Source organism: Hemiscyllium ocellatum, chromosome 17 (genome assembly GCF_020745735.1).
Source record: "Hemiscyllium ocellatum isolate sHemOce1 chromosome 17, sHemOce1.pat.X.cur, whole genome shotgun sequence".
NCBI classification, from domain to species: Eukaryota; Metazoa; Chordata; class Chondrichthyes; order Orectolobiformes; family Hemiscylliidae; genus Hemiscyllium; species Hemiscyllium ocellatum.
Genome location: NC_083417.1, coordinates 61,175,730 through 61,192,008, shown reverse-complemented (window position 1 = coordinate 61,192,008; position 16,279 = coordinate 61,175,730). Strand labels below are relative to the sequence as shown.

General features: G+C 39.4%; 1 protein-coding gene across 2 annotated transcripts in view; it reads left to right on the top strand.

The window, feature by feature from the left end:
- LOC132824006 (Golgi apparatus protein 1-like) overlaps positions 1-16,279 on the top strand; it is a 137,066-nt gene that overhangs the window by 34,544 nt on the left and 86,243 nt on the right. For both annotated transcript variants that reach the window (XM_060838221.1, XM_060838219.1), the window contains exons 2-4: positions 11,873-11,905; positions 12,686-12,772; positions 14,189-14,404. In XM_060838221.1, the coding sequence (XP_060694204.1) occupies positions 11,873-11,905; positions 12,686-12,772; positions 14,189-14,404 (336 nt within the window). The remainder of the gene's footprint in view (positions 1-11,872; positions 11,906-12,685; positions 12,773-14,188; positions 14,405-16,279) is intronic.

Here is a 16,279-nt window from a genome sequence, read left to right as displayed (position 1 = left end):
AAATGTCAAATGTGATCACGACTGGTCGCACCGATTACTCAGCAATTCTCCCCAGATGTTAGTGGATTATCAAATGTCTATACTTCGAATTACAATTCTTCACTTTGCACTTTCTTCACTCCTTATAATTGCCCCTGTTGTGGTAGATCATTCCCTAACCTTGGTAAATACTATCATGCAATCTGAAAACTGCACTCCAGTACTTTTCCGCAGGCACACATCCAGCTTTTCAGTGAGGCTTGCTTTACCAAGCTCAGACTTTGCTTGGCCTTTTCCCTGAGCTCTTATCTTCAGTTGCTTTATCAATGACGTTCCCTCGGATTTTCCAACCATAAGGTTGGAAGTGGAAATGTTCGCTGCTGATTGCACAATGTTCAATACCATTTGCGATAAGTAATGCTGATACAAGGAGGGTGAGGAAAGCCCTATTAAAACAATCTTTGTATTTCAGTTAACTCATTTGGCTGGGCTGTTACTGTTTGTGATGACACCGGACTGACGCCAATAGTATGGGTTCAATTCCCATACTGATTGAGATTGCCATGATGGTTCCACCTTCTTAATCTCATCTCTCACCTGAGATGTTGACAAAACGGCAAGACCTGGACAATATCCAGGCTGGAGTTGTAAAGTGGCAAGTAATATGACACATAAAGCCAGGCAATGGCCATCTCCAATAATAGAAAATATAACAATTACCCCTTGCATTACCATAACTGAATTCTACACTCCCAGCATCCTGACATTGATCAGAAATAAGACCTGCCATGTATATATTGTGGCTACAAGAACAGATTAGAGGCTAGGAATGTTCAGTGAGCAACTTAACTCCTGACTCCCCAAAACCTGTCAATTCTCTACACAAGGTACAAGTCAAGAGTGTAACTCCCTACTTGCCTGAATGTGTGCAGGTCCAATAACACTCAAGAAGCTTGACAACATCCAGTATAAAACAGCCCACTTGACTGGCACACATCCACAAAAAGCTCCTTCCTCTAACACAGACACTCGGTAGCATCAGTGTGGATTGGCTACAAGATGCACGACAGAAATTCACCAATTTAACCTGTTAACCTGAAATCAGTGTAGGAAAAGTATGAGAAATGATTCAGGTTTTAATCCTGAACTTGCCACCTAAAATGACAACCCGTACTTTCTCTCACAAAGCAGAAAATTGTGGCAATATTGCTAGTTTGTTATTCTTAAAATTTCCTCTTCAGTTTGTGAAGATGTATGAATGTTGTTCAATCTGGTTTATTTGGAAAAGCAACAATAAGCTTGATTTCTAATTGTCATCAGGTTACCTGAAAGTCAACCTGAATAATGCTGTTAGAAGAAAGGTGAGGAAAATACTAAAACTGTTCTTTGTATTTCAGTTAGCTCAGTTGGCTGGACTGTGACTGTTTAGTGATGCAGAGTGACACCAATAGTATGGGTTCAATTTCCATGCTGATTGAGATTACCATGAAAATTCACCTCATCTCTCACCTGAGGCGTTATGATGTTCTGGTTAAACTCTGAAATGAGAGAGCAGTCCTTTGGGACTGTTGCAATCTTACCCTTTACCTCTTCGCATTAATCTTTTCTTAGCTGAATTCAGATTTTAAAATCCTTAAACAAATCATTGCAAAGCACAGTATATATTTCTAGATTTTTTTCAACCCAATTTACGATGGAAAGCATGTTAATGACTAAATTTATTATTGGCAACACCTATGGGACCATATATCCTATATTTTTTAAGTTCATTTTTTACTTTGACTTGTCTGTTTTGCTCAACTTTTGTGGCACATATAGATTTATCATTGAAATGAGGCTTGATGGATAGCTTTCAGTCCCATGACTGAGTTGACATCATGTCACGTGACTATGTACATGCCTTAACTAACTGAGACCCAATTGGAGTGTTTCTCAGAGAAACCATTTATTTTGTTTTATGAAATGCACTTTCCCTTCTCCCCCTACTTTGCTGCTGATTAATATGATAGTTTTCATGTAATGCCAACCTCAAATATCAAGTCATGTAGTGCCAATCTAACTGTGGTGGTTTTAACTATCTTCCTATCTTCCCAGAGAGGTTTGACTTTCCTACAGAGAAGTACTGTATTCATTCTTGTATTGAAACTGCCATAAATATTCACATAGCCAGTCCATTGACTTGTTCCATGCAGCTGGTTACGGTATCACAAGTATATCTGCATAGCAGGAAGAGATTTTTTTTTCTGGTCTATACATCATTTAGGTCGTATTTACATATACTTAGAGTCATAGAGATGTACTTCATAAAGATTTGAACAAAACTTGCACACCTGTCGTTGTGATCAGCAAATTGTAAATTTAACTGACAGGTTTTGAGACTGAATTTATTGTTGTGGGTCACACTTGGTTTTGACAGGGAATTGTGACCTTGAAATGTTAGTTGTACTTGTTTTCAGATGTTTCCTCGTCTGAGCATTTCTAAAACTATTCTTTTGCTATTAATTCAAGTTATCGCGCATAACTTGCTATTATTCTTGGAGGGGATGATGTCTTTGAATTTATGGGAAACACCTTATATCATCTTCTAAGGTGAATAAGATGTCATAACATCGAAATTAAAAATCCTGAAGCTTGTCTGCAATATGGTGTGTAATTTCATATCTCAGGATTTTGCAAGACCGAACCTGCAACACTGATTCCGTTACTGTTTCTGACAATAGGTTTAGAGTTAATTTGAGCAAATTGAACAAATGCCTCCTTCATCTGTTATGCTGTAATATATTGTTTTATGCTCAAGCTTTGGATTTTTTGGAATATTGAAGTGCTCTGCTTCAAATCAGAAGATGTAAAAGTGCATTTATAATATTTTATCTTATTGCTTTATGTTATAAATTTATAATTGACTACTGAATTCTGCCATCTCCCTGCAAAAAGTTAAAGATTTCTGGCAAACAGTAGAAAAACCAAACACAACAGTTGCTTAATATTCATAAATTAAGTTGTGCAGTTGTCATTTGTGAGTTTGAATTTTATATTGGTTTCCTTCAAGAAGGTCTGATGTCATTTTAAGTCATGTTAATCATGAAGATTGTATTTTTTTTGAGAATTGTTTGGTGCCATTCATTTCATTCAGCCATCTTATCAGTTTGCTTCCTTTCCTTTGCAGTCACTGCTAAAACCACAGTGGCCTATATGAAGCTTTTGAAACAATCTTTAAGCTTTAAAAATGAACTTAATCAGTCAAAAAAAATCTATGTCTTTAAATTTGAGCCTATCTGTTTTGATTAATAACTAGTGTGTTATGCAAAAGTTCACTTCTGCTTCAAAATACCCTCTTTTTAAAAAACTTGCAATTTTTTTGTTGTTTAGAAAAGCTGTTATTGTTGCTTTGTGGCTGATGCAAAGGCTTGGATTAGTAGAGCAAATTATTTAGTGAGGTTATTTATGGATCAATGTCATTCCGTTACTCTATCCTTGTATCAATTGAAGCAAACTCTCAGACACAGTATGGGCTCTACCTTCTCCATCTTTATTCTGGGCCCTGGAGAGAGAGAACGATTGCCCATGTGCACAGAGACATGAGTTTTTGGTCTTCTCTTGAATGGCAGATTCTTAAGGAATTATATCATCACTTACAGGGAGCAGCATCTATATTGATTGGGTGACTGATGGAATCAGTGAGCATCAACAGTAAAGATAAAGTCATCTGGCATTTCACAATGAATGTTCCTCACCTCATTATCTGGGATTACATGATGGATGTTCCCCACCTTGTTAACTGGCATGATACAGTAGATGTTCTTTATCTCATTAAACCACTACCCTTGCCTCCAGCACCTCATTGTTTACTGCAAGTTCTTATCTGGTCAAAGTCATGGCGAGCTGTGCCTTTGTCAAGCAACCCTAAACTTAACTCTTTTCCTACCTGCTTTCCTTCTATGCTTTCTCAAGAGAATCAACTTAATAGTTGAACACAGCACAAAAATATGTGTGTTGAAAATCTGAAATGATACATACAGCTGCAAAACATTTAGATCAGACTACAAATGTGAAGGATGTTGTTTCAGGTCACTGACCTTTGATTGGAATGAATAGTCACAGTGAGAAGTGTTCATAGACATGAAGTATCAGCAGTTTCTCTTTGTGAATTTGGACCTAATGAGCGTCTCCAGGTTCTTTATACCTTCAAAATGAACTTAGGCTTTTGACTATATTGAGTGTGTAGTATTAATCTGGATGAATCATCAACCTCTATGCATTGAGTTTAAACAGAGAACAGCCAGGGAATTCCTAGAGGCATGGCACTCATCCACAGATTCAATCAATAAGCACATCGACCTGGACCCAATATACCGGCCATTGCAGTGGACAGCTGGAACTGACAACCGGAAGCGGCAGATTCAAACCACTACAGATGCCAGAGGAAAGATCACAGAAGCGCTTCACAGGAGGCTCCCAAGCACTGAGGATGTCAACTAGTCAGGGGACCAAACATCTGCAACACAAATTCTCAGTTCGGCGAACAGAACCACAACAACGAGCACCCGAGCTGCAAATCTTGTCTCAAACTTTTTGCCCATTTGCTTCATCTGTCTGTATCCTTCTGCAGACCCTGTGCGTCCTCACCATTTGCCTTCCAGCTTGCTTTAGTGTCGCCCCTAAACTTGGCTATTGTGCATTCAATTTTCTTACTCAAGTCATTAATACATTTTGTAAATAACTGTGGTCCCAAAACTGATCATTGTGGCACTCCACTGAATGGAGGTTTCCATTACTGAAAATGCCCCTTATCCCAATTCTGTCTTCTTTTATATGGCCAATACTTTTATCCACAAAACCGTGTTAATATATTATCTCCACACCATAAGCACTTATTAAGTAGCTGAAAAATGTGTTGCTGGAAAAATGCAGCAGGTCAGGCAGCATCAAAGGAGCAGGAGAATCGACGTTTCGGGCATAAGCCCTTATGTCGATTCTCCTGCTCCTTTGATGCTGCCTGTCCTGCTCCGCTTTTCCAGCAACACATTTTTCAGCTCTGATCTCTAGCATCTGCAGTCTTCACTTTCTCCTAGTTGATTTCACAATATTAAGTAGCCCAATTTGTGGTATCTTTTCAGACGTCTTCTGAAAATCCAAATATATTAGATCCATTGCTTTCCATTTATCTAACCTGTTTGTTATTACCTCAAAGAATTCTCTCAAATTTGTCAAGCATTGTTTCCTCTTCACAACCATGCTGATTCTGCCAGATTATGTAATGTATTTCTAAATGTTCTGTAATTTTTTTTATAATGGACTCTAAAATTTTTTCCAATAACAGGCGTTACACTAATTGGCATGTAGTTACCCAAATAAAGATATTTTAAGGGCAGTTTTCCAGTCCAATGCAAACAGAATCTTGGGATTCTTAGAAGATTGTTACCAGTGCATTCATTATCTCTGTAACCTCTTCCTTTAATATGTGAATACTTCATGTAACCTTCAATGTGATTCCATTATTTCGATTAACTGTGTCACTGATACAGCTCAAGGACGCATTCTTAAAATTAGAGTCTGTCTTATCAGAATTTCCTGTTGGCTGCATTTTCACTACTTCATATAAAAGGATGGCCTGTTCTTTGCATATTTACTTCAGTGCTTCAAAATGAATTTAGGCTTCTGATTATATTGAGTGTGTAATATTAATCTGGATGAATCATCAACCTCTTTGTATTGGGTTTAAAATGCTTATCACAGTGAATGATACAATTGTCATTTCCTGTTAAAAATGCAGTGGCCACAGCATTCCAAAAACATTCTGCCTTGCGTATCACTGCAAATATAACATTGTGATGGTGTATATAATAGTTTGCAACAAACACTATGCAACAGTGAATCAGTTAATAAACAGTTTTTCTGTATTCCATTATGCAATGCATTTATTGCCGCACAAGGCTGTACTAATGCTTTCAGCTTGTACGAGAGGGGTGATAGATTTAAGGCAGATGTCAGAGGCAAGTTTTTTATGCAGAGAGTGGTAAGGGCGTGTGATGCCCTACATGCTAATGTAGTTAACTCAACCACATTAGAGAGATTTAAACAATCCTTAGATAAGCACATGGATGAGTTTGGGAACGTGTAGGGGGACGAGCTGATGATAGTTCACAGGTTGGCGCAACATTGAGGGCTGAAGGGCCTGTATTGTTCTATGTTCTAATGCAGTTACTGGAATGTGGTGAATAGCTTTGTAAAATTAAATAAAAAATACCTAATTTGAACTCTCCTTGTCCAGCTATCCATTTTGAACAGGGAAAATATTAAAAGCTGTATTACCAACAGCAAAATAGCATTAGTATTGCTGCAGTTCTGCCCTTTGCTAATTGACGATTCATCCTGCTCGTTTCTGCTGCTGAAGCAACAGTTCAACCTGACAGCTTCTAGGAATGATAAACACCTGCGTGGGTTTCCTCCGGATGCTCCGGTTTCCTCCCACAATCCAAAGATGTGCAGGTTAGGTGCATTGGCCATGCTAAATTGCCCATAGTCTTAGGTGTAGGGGAATGGTTCTGGGTGGGTTGCTCTTCGGAGGGTCGGTGTGTATCTGTTGGGCCGAAGGGCCTGTTTCCAAACTGTAGGGAATCTAATCTAATCCAATTTTTAGTGGAATTGTAGAAAACTCTAACTTCTGTCTGATCACAGAATAATCTGGCAATGCACTAATTCTTGGACTAATGAACTGCAAGGTGATAACGAGATGTGCAAAACTGGGAAATTTCTTCAACAGCAGAGCAGCTATGGGAGGAGCAGAACCCATTTCTTCTGTATCCTCTCCCTTTCCCTACTATGTCTGTGGAAAACTTCAGGTCACCATATACTCTTACCTTCAATAATATTGGGAATGATTGGACTGCAGTTTGCTGACGTCGCTACTGTGGTAGGCCAGATAGCAAGCAATGTTGAGTCAGAATGCAGGAAGGCAGTAGAGTGCTTAGTGTAATGGTGCACTGATAACAATCGCTCTCTTAATATCTGCAAAATAAAAGAATTGGTCATTAACTTCAGGAAGAATGGAGGAGGACATACTCCTGTCTACACCAGCAGAACTGAGGTGGAGAGGATCCAGAATATTGAGTTCCTAGGAGTGACAATAACCAACAATCTGTTCTGGATCTCCCACATAGATGCAACTGTCAAGGAGGCACAATAACTCTTCTTCCTCTGGAGGCTTAGGAAATTCAGCATGTCCAGAAGGCCCCTCACTAACTTTTACAGATGCACTATAGAAAGCGTTCTATATGGATGCATAACAGCCTGGTATGTCAACTGCTCTGTCCAGGACTGTAAGGGACCACATAAAGTTCTGTGCACAGCCCAGGCCATCACAGAAGCCAACCTTTCATCCATGGACTTCATTTACACTTCCTGCTGTTGGAAAAGGCTGCTGGCACCAATGATCCTTCCCACCCTGATAATGCTGTCTTCCGCCCTCTTCCCGTCAGGTAGAAAATACAGAAGCTTGCCCACAACACCAACAGGTTCAAGAGCAGTTTTTCTTCTGCTGTTATTATAATGCTGAATGGAACTGTAACTTCAAATAATGTTGATCTTGCTTTGTGCAACCATAACCTTATATGCCTCATTCTGTCTAAGCATCCTATGATCTGTCTGTCTTTATTTGTTATGATCTGCATGTACTGCTTGCAAAACAAAACTTTTTATTGTACAGGATACATGGGTGCATCTGACAACAATAAACAAAGTCAATCAGAAACCTCCAGTTTCATTGAGCTTCTATTCCCCCCTCCACCATCCAGTTCTATCTTTGAGTAAGTCTAAGGAGAAGATTGAATTTTAAATTAGTGGTGTTGAATGGTCATGAAGAGTTGGAGGCAAAGTCGGTTTGATGCTGAGATGAGATCAATCATCGTCATATCAAGTGAAGGAGCAAGCTCAAGGGGCTGAATTGCCTTATCCTGCTCCTAATGTTCTTCACTTCAAACAGTTTGACTTGTTTCATCAGTAAAAGCAGATGTACAGTTGAGGTTATGCTATTGACTTCACTGCATGTTCTTAGTATATTTCACTTAGCAAGAGATTCCAGTTCATCTGACATCTGTCTAGACAGCTACTGATCATAGTTTTAATACTTATTATTCTTCATTTTGGGATGTGGGCATTGCTAGTTGGCCAGTATTTATTGCCCGTCCCTAGTTGCCCTTGAGGAGGTGGTGGTGAGCTGCGTTCTTGAACTGCTGAAGTCTACCTGCTGTGGGTTGACCCACAATGCCATTAGGGAGGGAATTCCAAGATTTTGTCCCAGCATCAGTGAAGGAATAGAGGTATACTTCCAGGTCAGAATGATGAGTGGCTTGGAGTGGAACTTGCAGGTGATGGTGTTCCTATGCATTTGTTGCCCCTGTCCTTCAAGATGGAAGTGGTCATGGATTAGGAAAGTGCTGTCTCAGAACCTTTGGTGAATTTCTGCAGTGCTTCTTTCTGTTGGTGGAAACTGCCATCCTGGTAGCATCATCATATATGAATTTCATTGCCAGTGTTTTACTGGATATGTATCTTCCTGCAGTTCGATTTGAATTGAGTGACATATTCCTTCTATTGTTAATAGGCAAACTGTGGACTATATGGAAATCGCCATATTTGTAAACAAGATCTGCTGTTTGATGCGATTCCTTAATCTCCCATCACAGTAACAAACCTAAGTACACTAACAGCTGCACAACCAATTTAAGATAATCAGTTAAGTTCATAACACGACTGCTACTGAGTGTCATTGTCATGTTGAAGTGAGTGGATGCTTGTTGGCGTAGTGCCAGTCAAGTGGGCTGCTTTTTCCTGGATGATCGCAAGCTACTTGAGTGTTGTTGGGGCTGCACACATCCAGGCAAGTGAGGTGTGTTCATCACACGCCTGACCTGTGCCTTGTAGATGGTGGACAAACTTTGGGGAGTTAGGAGGTGAGTTACTCCCATCAGTATTCCTCGCCTCTGACTTGGTGTTGTAGCCACTGAGTTTATCTGCTGAGTCCAGCTGAGTTTCTAGTTCATGATAACCCCCAAGATATTGACAGTGGGGGGAATTCAGTGATGGTAACGCCATTGAATGTTAAGGAGTGGTGGTTAGATTGTTTCTTATTGGTGGTGATCATAACTTGTCATTTGTGTGGTATGAATGTTAATTGTCACTTGTAAGCCCAGCTTGGATATTGTCCAGATCTCCTTGTATTTGAGCATGTGCACCTTCAATAGCTGGGAAGTCCTGAATGGTGCTGAACATTGTGCAATCGTTGGCGAACATCCCCACCTTTGACCTTAGTAGATTAGATTCCTTACAGCATGGAAACAGGCCCTTTGGCCCAATAAGTCCACACCAACCCTCCAAAGAGTAACCCACCCAGACCCGCTTCCCCCTGATTAATGCATCTAACACTATGGGCAATTTAGCATGGTCAATTTACCTGGCCACGTCTTTGGATTGTGGAGGAAACCGGAGCACCCTGATGAAACCCACGCAGACATTCAGAGAATGTGCAAACTCCATGCAGACAGTCGTCCAAGGTTGGAATCGAGCCTGGGAACCTGGTGCTGTGAGGCAGCAGTGCTAACGACTGAGTCACCGTGCCACCGTGATGTAGGTAAGGCATTAATGAAGCAGCTGAAGATGGTGGAGCCCAGTTCCGTGAGGAACTCCTGCAGAGATGTACTGGAACCGAGACTACTGACCTCCAGCAACCACGACTATCTTCCTGTGAGTCAGATATGACTCCAATCAGTAGAGAATCTGCCCCCAATACCCACTGATTCCAGTTTAGCTAGGGTTCCTTGATGCCACATTCGTTTGAGTACAGCCTTGATGTCAAGGGCTGCCACACTCACCTCATGCCTGTAATTCAGCTCATTCGTCCATGTTTGAGCCAAGGCTGCAATGAGGTCAAGAGCTGAGTGGCCCTGGTGGAATCCAAGCTAGGTGCCACTGAGCAGGTTATTGCTAAGCATGTGCTACTTGATAACACTGTTGATGGCACCTTGATGGTGATTGGTAGTAGACTTATGGGACAGTAATTGGTCAAGTAGAATTTATCTTGATTTTTACGTACAGGACATACCTGGGCAATTTTCCACTTTGTCAGGTAGATGCCAGTGTTGTAACTATACTGGAACGGCTTGGCTCCGGCAGTGGCAAGTTCTGGAGCACAAGCATTGAAATTCAGGATTATGGATTCAACTAGCACTCAATATCCCAAATGTGATTCAGAGACTGTGTATTGGATAAAGTAGAGATTCAGTCATGTTGAGAATGACTGGAATAATACCTGGTCACTAAAGCCAGCTGAAGGGTTGGTGTTGCTTTTTGCTTGATTTCTATTCGAAGAGTAGAAAGGGTACTTGGGAGTTTGCATCTGCAGAGATGCATGATTGGAACTATAACAGAAGGAATTTAATTACGTTTTTTTTCCCTGTTCAACTGTTGGATTGCCAAATTGTGACTAGAGATGGGATGAAATTCCTTCAAACTGGGCACTGAATGCTAATCTTTCCTTTCATTAAAACAGCAGGCCAACACCTCCAGCTTACAGTTGACATTTAACAATCTCTTTAAAAGCTCAAAGACACCCACTCGAACTAAATAATTTCATGGTCCATTTTTGTGTTATGTATTTCGCATAGTAGTAGCCTATTAATCAGTGTTGATTCTATAAAAGTCTGTAACCAAAAGAAAAATCCTGCTTTCATGCAAACTGAGATTGCAGCAGCTGGAGACCAGATGTGTTTCTGTTGCAAGCTCATTCTTGTTGCGAGGGGTAGGTTTTCAGAATACCCATCCTATATAGTTTAATGTTCTGCATTAGATGCAACTTGTGTTCAGAAGTGTGAGTTTTGACTTTTTAAAATCAAATTTTTGTTCGAAATGCATGCAAAGCACTTAGCGTTGTATGTTTTTAATGCAATTTTTATGATAGTCTAAAATAAGATTATCTCAAAAAAAGCATTTTCTTTCAGTTTAGCGCTCAATCAGCAATTAGTCACTAGCCAAATTAGAAGACAGGAATACAACAATTGCATGCAGATAGAATAGTTTCCTGGTTTGCCGGCACTTTCTGTTGGTGGAAAGTGCCATTCTGGTAGCTTCGCCATATATGAATTTCATTGCCAGTGTGATACGTATCTCCCGGCAGTTGTTGGATTTGAATTGAGTGACATATTCCTTCAATTGTTAATAGGCAAACTGTAAATTGTTAATATTTGCAAACAAAATCTGTTTGAGATGCCTTAAACTCTCATCACAATGACAATCCTGAGTACACTAACAGCTACACAATCAATTTAAGATAATCAGTTAAGTTCATAACATTGCTCATTTACACTTATGAGAAGTTACATACTTTCATGAGCAAGTGCCTATTCTCTGCAACCAAAATAAATATGTTGAAGTATTGTACATTTCTTGAATCACCTGGGAATTTGGAGAGCCTGCAGATGCCCCTTGCTTTTTTCTGTAGCAATACCTTGGTCATGCAATCAACATCTTTTCTGCTGATTCATAAATTATGATGCTGAACATTGGTATTTCTGTGTTTGATTAGATGAGAAAAGCTTGGCAACATGTCTCTCTTTTCAGCATTGTTCTTTGTAGTACACTTTCTAATTTTGTGAAGTTTGGATTTTATACTTTGCATAACTCTTTAGATAACTGCAGAACAATTTATGAGAACGACTCTAGTTTGTTAATTTATGCAGCAAAGTTAGTACAACTTGAAAAATCTAATTTCTGCCTAAACTATTTCTCCCAAAACCCAAGGACACAATTTGCAATTATTAATGTAAAGTCCATACGTTTAAAAACATCTAATTAACTGGTATATTTAGCTAAAGCTAATTATTTTTATCTTCTCTTACAGGTAGATGATGAAATTTCTTCTGACTGTAACCATGTGAGTAAACTATTTCTTCAAGAACTTCTTACATATGTGTCTAAACTTAAATCAGATTTTGTTGATTTAAAATTTCAGTATTTTTGACTTTTCCATTCAATTGTTTAATCCTTCCTGTTCTGTTGTAGGATGATGGAATTCTGTCTTACATTTTTGTTTATGTCCATGCAGGAGCTAGTTAGTAAAAACAGCGTACAGCGGAGTCATTCAGGCTGAAGGATCTTGTGTTCATTTTACCCTGCCATATAAGATGATCTCAGCCTGTGGGACGGTTCAAGTAGACTTTATACCTGGATCAGAGAGAGAGAAAATTACCTATTTGAGTTCTTGGTTGTGTAGTTTTTAATTGGAAAGTACCTTATAACAATTTTGGGTTTTGATTAAGTATTCTTTGAGTTTATGAGCAATATTAACACAGTTTGAGAATTTTTTTGGGGGCAGCAGGAAGAAATTGAGAAATTAAATTTAGTTATACTGGAGTAACTGAGTTGCCTGACACGTCTAAAATGGGGTGAATGTGTGATGTGTACCTGTTTGTTTGTGATCAGCTGTAAGAATTGATGTGTCTTTGAGTATAAGATTTGTTTCCATGTTGGGATACTGATGTTACTGTTAAGGTTTTCAGTTCATAATAGGTATTTGCTATCGTACATGATTTGTTTTAATTGATATGCAGGTGCTCCAAGTTAACACAAGACAGGTGTTTGGCTACAAGTACCCCTACCTTTAGTGTAATGTATATATAGTATAGGTCTTAATTCAGTTTGATTTCTCTTACAGCTATTGTGGAATTACAAATTTAATCTAACTACAGACCCTAAATTTGAGGCTGCAGCAGGGGAAGTTTGCAGAATCACTCTGAGTGAAGTAAGTAAATGGAATGAATGTGGAGTAGCTGATCTTTGAAGCACAAAACGTGATTGATTGGAAAGAAAAGTATTGAAATATTACCATGCTCAATTTACCATTGTGTCCATAAGGAACGTTTTGAACCTAACTTGTAGGACTTATCCTTTGCCTGGTATCCTTGAGTATTTTCTTTGGGTTCAAATGAATTTTCAGAATTTTGCTAGTTTAGAGTAGCTCTATTAAAATTGGGTTTGCAATATTACTGAATATTGGCTAATTTTAATTTTATAGATCAGTGAAAACCCATAAACAAATCAGTCCTAATCTAAGGAAGCATGATCTCAGTGAGCTCTACTATCTACTCTTCTGTCGAAAAGCTTTTTTCCTTCCAGCTCAACAGGAAGCCAAAGACTTGAGCTGATCTCTAACCTCAATTGAATCTAATATTAGTCAGTTGAGCTGCCAATTAAATGTGATAATAAATGACCACCCAAACTTTGGTTTGTTACAAATGAACTTATTGGAATGTCAAATGGAAGCTTGAAATTATTCTAGAGGCTGGTATCCTCAGCAAGTCACCTTTATTTATGAATAGCCCTTGACTTTAGGATTCCTGACGAAGAGCTTATGCCCGAAATGTCAATTCTCCTGCGCCTCAGGTGCTGCCTGACCTCCTGTGTTTTTCCAGTGTCACACTTTTTTGACTCTGATCTCCACCATCTGCAGTCCTCACTTTCTCCTTGACCTTAGTACTGCCTCATTCAGTGTCAGCTACCAAAGTGTCCTCTGACATTCTCTTTTTTATATGTCATTTGGGGCTCCCTGATTCAGCCAGATTAAAGGCTCATATTCTATGCAGTCCAGCTGGCTGGTCTCATTCCAATCACTACAAAGCTCATTGTTGAACCAGTATGTTACATATGAAGTGGCAGACTGGCAGATGCTTTATCTAAATCTAGTCTCTGAAGCTAACAGCAGCCAGTCGTTTGTGGAGATAGTTCCTTTTGAACTGAATTTAACTTAATCTAAGATTCTTTGAAATTACGCAGTCTTTTATAAGCAAATAGGGTGAAGTACCAACAGCATCAATTGGGGCTTTCCAATTCATCCTGTGGCACCATCTTGAGACTGCTGCCAAGCACCTTTAAAGTCTGGCATAGTAAATTGACTTTAGAAGAAAGTCTTACTGTCCTGCTGTCTTATTTTACAGAATGTCCATATGATTACTACTTAAGAATGTGTTAGCTTCAAATTGAAGGTTCCTCAATAGGTTGTTTTTGGTGCTTTTATAATTACTTGTTCCAGCTTTGTTGAGCAGTTAAGAATCTTGACCCTTGACTGTGTGATATCAATAAAGTTGAACGCAAGAGATTTCGAGACATTGCAATGATACATTTAGCTGTGTTTTCTTACGATCCCTGTTCGTCTATCTAGGTGAAGGAGTGTGCTGATCAGGAACCGGGGAAAGGCTACGTCATCTCCTGTTTGATTGAGCATCGTGCAAACATTACTGAATACCAGTGCCGCCAGTTCATAACCAAAATGACAGCCATAATTTTCAGTGACTACCAGCTCATCTGTGGTTTCATGGACAGCTGCAAGAATGATATCAACCAGCTCAAGTGTGGCAGCATTCGGCCTGGCGAGAAGGTACTGCCCTGGCTTCGTTGCTAGGACTGCAAGTCAAAATCTAAATTAGAATTGTGATGTTAATTTGCTTGTATATTTGGTTTGTGTTGATTTCATGATGCTATTGATTCCAAGAAGTTACAGTGAGAATATACTTGAGTTAACGAATTAGCAGTTCGACCATTTTCACCTGAACAGTTGAGCTTGATTAGCAGGGGGGTGGGATCCTGACAGGTTCTTCAGGGATAAGATGCTGAGATGGAATTAGAAATGAAAATACCAGTCAGTGACTCTGGAAGTCAGAAGTAAAACAGGCTATACAATGCAACTGTGTGTTCAGCAGGGCTAAATGGAATATATTTGAATGCAAGGACCCTGAGGAATAAGACAGATGATCTGGGGACGCAGCATGTGGGGAGTATGATATCATAGCTATGATTGAAACTTGGCTGAAAGATGGGCGGGTTTGGCAGCTCAGTATTCCAGGTTATAGGGTATTCAGCTGAGAGAGGGGCAGCATCGCAATGTTGATCAAGGAATCAATTATAGCAGCAAGGAGGGAGGATGCCTTGGAAGGGTTGTCAAGTGAGGCCATCTTGGTAGAAGAAAGACGAATGGAGTAACCACCATGTTGGGGGTGTGTAACAGGCCCCAAACAGACATGGAGCGATAGAGGATCAATTGTGTAATCAAATTTCAGTGATGTGTAAAAATAATAAGGACAGAATATGGAATTTTAACTGTCTAAATCTTAACTTGCCCTTTAATGGGTAAATTCGAGGGAGATGCATTCTTCACTTGGATCCAGCAGAATGTTCTAGCCAGTACACAGAAAGCCCAACAATGAATGGGACAGTTTTGGGCCAGATACTTGAAAATAAGACCCGACATGGGGAAGGCATTTTTGTAGGTCAGTGTTTAGAGAATAAGGATGGGGTGGTAATGAAAGCTCTCAACTGGAAGAAGAATAACTTCATGATAATATATGATTTGGTCCAAGTGTACTGGGAGTAATTATTTGCAGATAAACTGTCAGAGCAACAGGAAGCATTAAAGGAAGACATAATAAGAATATGGAGCAAATAAGTTATTGGAAAAATAAAGGGTGCGACCAAGTTTGGAGAACCCTAGATGTCAAGTGGCATAAAAGTTAAGATAAAGAAATACAGAAGCCTATGGCAGACTGCCAAGGGCTGAATTGGGCAGATCCCCTAGAGGAGTATAAAAATGCTGAAGGAAAATTAAAGTGGAAATTGGGAAAACCAAGAGTGTGGTAACCAGAGTGGCATACAGTGCTCCAGCTATGGTCTAACTCAGCGCCCATCATAACCTTTTGTGCTATAGCATTCAATAGCTCAACTAATAAAGGCGAGTATCCTATACACTGCCTTAACCATCCTATCCATTCCGTCCTGTTTCCTACAAAGATCATGTAAATCATGATCCCACAGATCCCATGTAAAAGTCAACCCCTTATTTATGGCCATATAATCTAGAATTTTGCACATATCTAGTGTAAAAGTCGACCCTAGTTCTTCGCAGATAACAGTTCAACGTTTGAGTCAGTGTGCTGGCTGTCACGTCCTGCTCCAGCTTTCCAGTCTACTAGTTGCTCCGCTCCCAGTTTTCCAGTCCGTTGGTTGTTTTGTTTCACTCCGGGCTCTCAGAATTATCATAATTTGTTGTTTATTTCTCTTTATTCATTTAGAGATCAATTGGGCTTCTGCTAATGATATGGTATGAATTTCAGCCTGTCAAAAGTAGTATCTTTGTAATAGTCTATGTAAATTTAACATTCAAAAGTAGTCCAAAAAAATTCTATTACTCGAGTATGTTCAATATTTATGTACTTACTGATAAAATCTCCTATATTCATGTTTAAATAATGTGGCTTAC